Source organism: Panicum hallii, chromosome 4 (assembly GCF_002211085.1).
Source record: "Panicum hallii strain FIL2 chromosome 4, PHallii_v3.1, whole genome shotgun sequence".
In the NCBI taxonomy this organism is placed as follows: Eukaryota; Viridiplantae; Streptophyta; class Magnoliopsida; order Poales; family Poaceae; genus Panicum; species Panicum hallii.
In genome coordinates, this window is record NC_038045.1 from 50,331,368 (window position 1) to 50,340,980 (window position 9,613).

General features: G+C 48.6%; 2 protein-coding genes across 2 annotated transcripts; one reads left to right on the forward strand and one right to left on the reverse strand.

Annotated features, from left to right (window-relative positions):
- The first annotated feature begins 1,043 nt into the window (after positions 1–1,043).
- Positions 1,044–1,595, forward strand: LOC112890634 (RING-H2 finger protein ATL66-like). Its single transcript, XM_025957487.1, has one exon. It carries the CDS (start codon positions 1,044–1,046, stop codon positions 1,593–1,595), a length of 552 nt encoding a protein of 183 aa, XP_025813272.1.
- Positions 1,596–5,676: 4,081 nt separating this feature from the next.
- Positions 5,677–9,583, reverse strand: LOC112889357. The gene is made up of 8 exons (XM_025955943.1): positions 9,073–9,583; positions 8,900–8,951; positions 8,782–8,827; positions 8,598–8,679; positions 8,352–8,508; positions 8,161–8,260; positions 7,050–7,116; positions 5,677–6,646 (listed from the first exon to the last, which is right to left on the reverse strand). Exons 1-8 carry the CDS (start codon positions 9,268–9,270, stop codon positions 6,095–6,097), a joined length of 1,254 nt encoding a protein of 417 aa, XP_025811728.1. The 5' UTR covers positions 9,271–9,583; the 3' UTR covers positions 5,677–6,094.
- Between the last annotated feature and the right edge of the window lie 30 nt (positions 9,584–9,613).

Below are 9,613 nucleotides of genomic sequence, written 5' to 3' on the forward strand. Positions count from 1 at the left end.
CTGCACAGTGTTCTTCGAAATGGACAAATTCAGTTGAATGCACTTAGAACGTATGTAGCAGCTACTGAAACTGTACGTAGTTGAATAATTCAGTTGCTGTTCCAACCAAACAAGCTGTGATATTTTTCATTCTGTTTAGTTTTTTTTTTCTTTTTATATACTTGAGAAGAACTTGGCTTCATCTGAAACACAATTACGTACATAGACACGGCTGTCTGGCTTCGGTAACTCCAAACTAAAGCACACAGGCAAATCCTGGCCGCCTAAATATGCATCCTATACATATATAGAACGGGTGTTTCGTATGCGTATCTCACGTACAGAGCTTTGGGTTCTCGAATAAGTTATCATTGGAATACTTGAAATTAACTTGCTAAAAACATTATCTTCTAAAAATGCATTGGTATGTGATGATATTTTGGTGTCTAAATACATGAACCTGGATGGGCATCCCATGCATATGGAAAATCCAGGCTGTTCAACCACCAATGAGTTGGCTAAATCCAACTGGGATATGCATTAAATCTAAAGGAGAAGATGCTCTTAGAATTATAAGCGGACTCCTACATCATCATTCAGGCTTGTCAACCTTTGAAAAGAAATAAAATACATTCCGCTTCGATCCACTTATTACAATTCGACGATATTCACCCTACGGACCATCATTTAAAAAATATATGGCACGTATTACATTAAGAGAAATTAGGATTTAACCGTTACAACGCTCGCAGCATGGCTACATTTCATTTCACACTAGATGAGATAAAATTCAACCAGGCTGCTTGGATGTTTTAGGATCGGGTTGGGTGCTCAACTCATTATATGTCTTGGTGAAGAGCTGGCCCGTGAAGATTTGTATTTCCAAAAAGAAAAAGAAATTGAATGGAAGATTACACGAGTTCCGATACACATGTGCGAGGAGGCTATTTGTTTGTTCTGCCATACACACGCCCATACCCCGTAGCCACGTCGCGCGTGTGATGGTACAAATGTACAATGCCACTGGCTCGCTAGACGCCAGCGCTCCCACTAGCTGCCGCGACATGGTTCCCTCCGGCGCCGTGTTCCGCGGCGACCCGCCCGGCCCGGCGGCGGGCCCCCGGGACGGCGGCGGCGGCGGCGACGGCTACGAGAACCGGGCCCTCATCCCGCTGTTCCTCGCCTCCGCCCTGCTGTTCTTCGTGACCTACCAGCTCTTCGGCCTCGCCGCGGCCGGCGGCGTCGTGGCGCTCTTCGTCGTCCTCGCGCTCGCCGCCCACCGCGTCAGGCTCTCCCGCGCCTTCCCCTTCCTGCACCTGTCCTGGGACGTGGCCCCCGGCGGCGGCGTGCTGTTCCGCCCTCGGGCGGCCGCCGGGATGGACGCGGCGGCGATCTCGGCGCTCCCGGCGGCGTTCGGGTACAAGCGGGACGAGCACGCCGCGACGGGGTGGGCGCAGTGCGCGATATGCCTGGGCCTGGTGCGCGCCGGCGAGGCCGTGCGGCGGCTGCCGGCGTGCGGGCACCTGTTCCACGCCGGGTGCGTCGACAAGTGGCTGCGCGCGCACGCGACGTGCCCGCTGTGCCGCGCCGCCGTCGCGCCGGAGCTGCCCATCTAGCTGCGGCGGCGGCGGGGGCGTGGTGTTTCTTGGGAGGATTCTCTTCATTAGTGCTGATGAGCTTATCAGAATTCTGACACCGAGTTCGTGATCATGAAACCATTTTCGTGTGCAGTGAAATATTAGCTGAACTAATCCGAGACTGGAATTATGGTGCGTGGAAATTGCTCGAGAACATTATTGATGAGGGGCTGATGATCCTGATCATAGTTAGCTAGCCGAATGCTGGCACGTTGCGGTACCAGACTACCAATCACATCAATCTGTACGGCTGTCTGCGCCACTCCTGGATCCACGCGTAGTCAGACTTTCACGCGCAACATGGTAGCCAAAGGTGTCATTTGGAACCGAGAAGGTGGAGGTTCTATTCCTCCCGCGCGAGCGAGTGGGAGCTATGCATCACAAAAGGCGCTCGCTTCCGCCGCCGGTCGTCTTCCAGATCTTCGGCGGCTTCCGCCGTCGGATCCTACTGTTGGTGTTTTTACCGTCAGTCTATCTAAAGATACGCTAAGGTAGGTGATTATTTGATAAGGGTTCGCCACATCTGGAACTTTTAATGTGAACGTAAGGACACAAGACACAAATTTAGATAGGTTCGGGCCGCTAGAGTAGCGTATTACCCTACATCCTATTTTAGAGTGTTGTATATTGCGTCCTGCGCTTGGGTGTTGAGGTGCCTGTTGACTGCTCTCTGTTGGTTCTCTCTATTGGTTCTCTCTCTATCTAGGTATCCCTGCCCTTCTTTATATATCCCAGGGGACGGGGTTCCTAATAGGATTACAAGGTAGGAATTCTAATATAATTACAAGGTATGAGTCCAAATAGGATTATAGTGGAAAATTCTAGTAGAAATCAGACTTCTTTTTCCTCACGGGTAGCTTCCTTGCGGTACCCAGAGGACCTATCCCTGACAAGCCCCCGAACTCTTCATAGCCGAGTACTGCAGGCATTTCGAGTACTTCTGAAGTAGTATTCGGCTTCTTCTGAAACTCCATCTTGAAGGTCTTTTTCGAGTACTTCCTTGGTTGCATCGAGGCTATGAGGTACTCATGCCCCGAATAACTTTAAGTCTTGTTTTGTATGGGGTGCGATGGAAAATCGCACTCCATATGGAGTAGCCCCCGAGCTTTAGGCTGAACCGAATAATCAGGCTGAGGGTCACATTAGTCTTAATCTTCCTTACTTACTCTTCGAATATATTCGAAAAATAAATAGTCGATGACACGTATCCTGCAGCCTCCGAGCTTTAAATCCAAAACCCTTAGGTTCGGAAAAAGAATCCAAAAATCGTGGTATTGGTGTTACTCTGAAATCCCGAGAAAAACTCTTTGCCTTCTGCACAGTGAAATTGAGCCTCCCGCTGGTTTATTTAACCGCGCGGTGACTTAGGGTTTTTTCTGCACTCTGTCTTCATATGAGTCGTCTTCGAATAGTTTTGCAGCGTCCAGCCCCCGAGCTTACGAGCCATAAGAGCCGAAAGAGCCATGTTGAGTAGTGTGCATCGCCCAGCCCCCGAGACTGGGAACTAGCGGAACTGTGATGGCACGACCGTGCTGCCTGGAGGGTTGTTGCCGAAGTTTGATCTAAAAAAAGATAATGCATACATTATGTAGCATAATGCGAAGATACCGAGTAGTACTCAGTAATAATGTGAAGACATCAAAATTTATTCGGTGTAAAAATTGCTGTGTCGAGCTCTTTTTTAGGCCATTTAAATCTCCCGAGTAGTCCACCCTTTACATTCACCCGGCTCCAGTTTAGCCTTCGCCCATAACATGTACGAGTCGCTTAGGTCTTGCCTTCGCTCATACAGGACGGGTCGCTTAGGTCATGACTGGAGACTCGAGGTTTCACGGATTAAAGCATTTGCTACTGGAGTAGATTAGCGACCGTTAAGAAGAGACAATGAGCATAAAGTAGCCGTCATCTAACAAAGAGGATGCGCAGTGCGCAAAAGGTAGTCGACGAAGTGTAGCTCTGGAGGGTTTCGATGCCCATCGAGAGTCGTACATGGATAAGTAGTCGGCGAAGTGTGGCTCTGGAGGGTTTCAATGCCCGTCGAGAAACGTACACGGATAAGTAGTCGATCATGGTGTAGACCCCGAGGGTTTCATGCCCGTCGAGAGGCGTACTAAAAAAGATAGCCGATCTCGTGAAGAACAAGTCGGAAAAGGTATATGTCACTTAGCTTGATTCGTGGACGAATGTCGACGAAGCCTTGGAGCTCGTTGATGGAGCTGCGACGGTTTGTTGATGAAGCTCGACTAGTCAGAGCCGATTCCGACTAGTTTTCAAGTCAAGACGAGTAGTTGATGTAGTTGTTACTATGAGGCTCGCCCTCGACTAGTTTCTAGTCGAGACGAGTAGTCGAAATAGTCGTCGGCGGGCCGCCGATCGTCCTCGCGAAGTCGAAGTGATCGTTGGCGGGCCGCCAAGCCTTCTCGCGAAGTCGAAGTAGTCGAACTCGTCGCTGCTGCGCGCAGACATTGCGGCACAAGCCGAAGTTGAACTGGGTCGTCGAGGTCGGCGGCCGTGGTGCATCGATGTTGCAGCGCGAGGTGAAGGCGAGCCGAGTAGTCGAGGTCAATGTAGCCGTTCGCTGAAGGATCTGATCTCGAACTCGATGAATCGATCCGCCGATGCATATGCACGAAGTAGCAATCCGCCATCTTGAGTGGATTGATGTTGATGAAGAGGTCCTTCAAATTCGTCCAATGATTGCGACGATCGGCCCCACGGTGGGCACCAGCTGTCAGTGTTTTTACCGTCGGCCTACCTAGGGATACCCTAAGGTAGGTGACTATTTGGTGAGGGATCGCCGGATCTGGAACTTGAAGGTGAACGCAAGAACACAAGACACAAATTTGAACACGTTCGGGCCGCTAGAGTAGCGTAATACCCTACGTCCTGTTTTGGAGTATTGTATATTGCGCCCTGCGCTTAGGTGTTGAGGTGCCTGTTGGCTGCTCTCTGTTGATTCTCTCTCTATCCAGGTATCCCTGCTCTTCTTTATATATCCCGGGGACGGGATTCCTAGTAGAATTATAAGGTCGGAGTTCTAGTAGAATTATAAGGTATAAATCTTAATAGGATTACAGTAGAAATCAGATTTCTTTTTCTTCACGGGTAGCTTTCTTGCGATACCCAGGGATCTGTCCCTGACACGTACCATCCAATATGTGCCCGCTACCCCCACCCGTTGCCCAACACCCGTGCCCCACATCTGGTCCACCAGTTGTCAAGCCCTGCCCCCCGGCAGGTGGCATTCCCGCCGCCGGTTTTTCCTACCACCCCTCCCTCTTTTCAAAGTCTGGCGGACACCACAACCCCAGCACCCTCCTCACTAACCCTGACGCCAACTTGCCACCGTTGCCGCTTCCTTCTGCGATAGCTCACGTGCCGGTAGCGAGCGCGAGGAGTATATTTCCCGGAGAAGCTGTGGCGGTAAAACATCTCCTTCGACTGAAAAGGGCGAAAAGTAGAGAATATAGTCTTATGGTAGTAGAGAACGTTGCATTGCAACAGTTAAGGAATAACGGTACAAACCGTTAGTCGAACAAGTGTGGATTTCCCTATATTACATAGCAGAATATTATTCTCAGCCCTTGGGTGTGATTGAAAATTTTAACCTTTCATTTGATGCCACTAGATAACTTTTGACTTCCATTTCCTTGATGCCACTCTGTCGAAGTCTGTTAGCTTAGCTACAACTTCCGTTATATACTATAGTGCTGTCGCTTTTTTTACGAAATGGTCGTGGTCTTTCAAGAAATGGAGGAAAAAGAAGAAAACCCCGTATTGCTGGCTCCTCTGTCTTGCGCACGATAGACTGTCGCGACGACCTCGTCCAGTCTTGCACGCACCCGCCGGCCAGCTGCCGCAAGCGATTCTCACCACGCGTCCTCCAGCCATGTTGTCCCACGGTCCCAGGAAGCTAGTACAAAGCAAGACAAAAGGCGCAAGTACTGCTGCGCCTGTGGAGCTTCAGCCTTTTCTCGACTGATCATTGCCGAGGAACCAGAATAGGAAGCATGGAATGTGAACATCCTGAAAAAGAATGGGTACTCATACAAAAGCACAGTTTCCGTGCCAAATATAGGAGTTTTAGTATACCTGATTTCACTACATGCAAGGATGTTCTACATAGCAATCAGGAAACCCACCGGCAGCCGGCGACATGAAAAAAGAGAGTGAATTTCCATATTTACACAATGTCTGCAACATCAACGGCCACAAGTTTTGTAGGCAGAAGTCTGCCGGGACCTAAAAGAATCCAATTTCTTCCCCCAAACAAACAAAAGAAGAGATAAAATTAGCCAAGCTCTGGCTTCAAATCTGCAGATTTACCCCACTATTCACAACAACCACGACCAGTTGTTCAAGGCTCGACATGTTCCCAATCTAATCCTGTGTTTTATGTGGCAAAAGGATCTCTAGGGATAAAACACACGCAACTGAAAAGAATAAATAAAGGGAGTGAAAGAGACTACCAGCAAATGCTACCGCCAAGCTAAGCCCAGAGAATTTGCCCTAGCACGGGCATCGACCAGCGAAAGAGCCATGGCCAGCATCATCTGTTCCTCAAAGCTATCAGGAACACTACCAGGAGCAATGATAGATCCCACTGAGGCGCCTGAATTGGCAGCAACAGCCTCCACTGTAACATCAGATCCAGCATGACTAGTACCGGCCTCAGCGATCTCTGACCACCGATCATTAGAATACTCCGTACCCTCTATTGTTTGGTGTGTTCTGCTGCTTGATGGTTCCTCAACCCTGGAGCCTGAAGAACTGCTCCCAACTATGCTCAGATCCTCCGTGGAGGATCTGTCTGATCTGCTGAGGATGTCAAACCTTGTTGTCGGGCAAGTGGGTGTGCTCGAAGACTCTCCGTGCATATGCTGTTTTTCAGCTAAAGCTGCAACTGCACAAGCAAATCCGCCGGAAGAAGCTGCTTCAGCTGTCGCTGTCATAGAACCATCATAAGGCCTTGAAGGAATTGATGGTGGAGTAGCGCCAGCACATCCTGGATTTCCCAAAGCTTCCTGATCCTGTTGAAAGAAACAAAGTTCACAAAATTTCTAAGTGGCCTAATAATATTGACAAGATGACTAACCCTGTTTTTACCCATTCACACAGCAGTAACTATGAGATTTACATAAACAAAAGTGTGTGTGCTACAAAAAAATAGGTACCAATGCAGGTTTAAGTAAGAAACCAAGTTCTAATAAGATTCACATAGAACATGCCTCAAAAGGAAATAGCATCATTTGATATTAATACAGCATGAAGGAGAAACAATCAAAAAATGAAACAAGGATATCATAGGAAGGAAGAACGCAGAAGTATCATCATTAGAAAAGGCTCATTACTGTCCTATTATGGCAAAAACAATGTGACCCATTCGGAGCGTAATAACTTTAAATTAATGGGTGAATTTTTGTTTCGACGTACTTGTATAGAGAGCCAAATTGCTTCCATAAGCATAACTTCTTCAAGATCCATATCAAAATTATTGCCCCTGAAGTAAAGGAATTTATTAGTAAAAAAGAACTCAGTTAATATGCAAGGAAAGGGGATGATTGCAATTGGCAAGTTTGTATTGACTACTTCGTCTTCTCCTATGGTATGATGCTATACGCGACTGGGCCTCCTACTCTGCTCCAAATGTCACAGAGCTTATGTAGACTGCATAAACGGTCAAACACACAATCTTCTGTACCCAACAACTGACTTCATATTATAAGCCTTTGCTGTGGCCAGAAGCTTTTAACTGTACATGTTTACCAGTCAAACATCCTTATCTAATAGGTTTGATTGAATAGGTGAACAAATAAATAATTCTTCCTTTTAAGCCATATCAATATTCTATATAACCCTTAAACAACTGCATTCCTACTTGAAATCCCTTCACTGGAAAAGTCTCTAGATCAATATAAGTTACCCAACTATCAGATTGTATATGTAACGACACTTTATTAGTTGCATAATAATGGAGTGCATACATGGGCTGCAACTCCTGTATTATCTTAATACAGCTGAATAGAAGGTCATCTCGAAAAGTCAAGCATTTGGTGTATCAAATTGATCATTCAACAACCATTTATCTTAAAAGGTTTGAGCAGCAACATCAAGCTTTCAAGGGAATCTCCAACATGTTTGGTTAACAGACAGATAAGAGACAAACAAAAAATCTTAAATTTACATCTAATATATTCAGCACGGTACAGCCACAACACGATATGCAGACCAACATGACAACATATAGTTAATTATTTGATATGGCGGCCCATTGCCATGCTGTTGTAACTGACAGCAGGGGACAATACGCATCCAACTACAAACTACTACAAAGTACATTATAAGTTATCAAATGGGTATTTCCCTAAACGGGCAAGTAAGGATTAGTAATTTTGCCTACAGAACAGCTGATCCCCAATGCATCGATGCAACAGTAACCACAATGCTTCAATATAATTGAACCTAGAAAGAGCATGCAATCCCTAATGCATATAAACACAATTGTATCTATTAGAAATGCATGAATAAGTTAATCAGTACAAACCGCATCTGTTTGAAGGCTTCAGAATTCCTCAATATCAACTCCGAGTGCTGCACTTGGGACAAGAGAGCACCATTATCATTGCCTTGCGCACTGCTTGCAACTATCAACAGAACAAACAGGGTCAGCAATTGAACAATGACAAAGAGCAGAATGGATGAAAAGTAACACGGAAAATATACAGTTATACGCACTTGGTGTCATTGTGCCATCAGTGACACAACATTCAACTTGTGCAGTTGGTACTGCATCAGCGGAAGCGGCGGTCTGCTTGTTCTTCATCCGCTCTGCATCTTCCTGGAGCTCCTGCTGCCGCATCCTGATCTGCGCCTCGATCACCCTCTGCTCCTCCTACCCACAATTCCCAGTCCCAACCAATTGGCAAACATAAACCAAAGCACCCAACTCTGAACAAAAGCACGGTTTCTACGGGCACTCACAAGCTGCTCTATGCCCTTCTCCTCCTTGGTCTTCACGCCGCGGTACTCTACTGCATAATTCAGTGTTTTGCAGTACGGGCATCTAACAAGCTAAGTTAAGGGGCAACCAGACAACTGAACAATAGCAGGCACAATTTACTAACACCAGAGTGGATTCAAATTGAAGTGAATTGGGTCAGGATACTGTGTCGGTCGGCACGAGGTGGGCGACTTCATCTGGAGGAAGCACTCTGCACGCAGGAGAACAGGTCAAAACACAAACCAAACAGGAGAACACAACACCCTCGAGTCCGAGTGTTCACCCGTGCAAATCCCCTTGGCGCAGCACTTGGAGCGGTTGAGGCTGGGGTAGAACTGCAAGCGCCGCCAAAATTGACAGAGGAAAGGAAACGAACGGCATCAGAAACAAAAATCTCTCGGCGCGTCCGCCGACGGAACCGAGACGGCGGGAGGAGGAGGACGCGGGTTGCCGTACCAGGAAGCAGATGGGGCACTCGTCGAGGTCGGCGCGCGGGTCGTCGGCGCCCGGGTGGCACGGCGCGAGCTTGGCCTCGATGATGAGGCGGCGCAGCTTCCGCAGGTCGATGTCCGGGTGCGGGTACAAGCCCTGCGGCCGCGTGTAGCGCTCCTCCACCGCCGGCCGCCGCCGCCTCCCGCCGACCCGGTTCCCCATCCCGCGCCGGCACCGCAGCGCACTGACCCGGTCTCCCCTCCTCCAACCCGCGGCCGCCGCCTTCCCCCCTCTACTCTCCTCTACTAAACCTCAACCACCGCTGCAACCACCCGCTCTCGCGCGGGCGAGGGGAGACGCCGGCGCGTCGCGGCGAGCCAGAGAGAGCCAGAGCCAGCGACGGAGGCAGGCAGGCAAGCAGGCGCAGGCGAAGGGGGCAACCCGACACGGGAGAAGTCAGTGGAAGATTTCCTTCCTCTCTCTCTCTCTCTCTCTCTCTCTCCAGCCGAGCCGAGCAGAGACGGGACGAAATGGAAACTTGGAAAGGGAAAAAAATCTATCACGC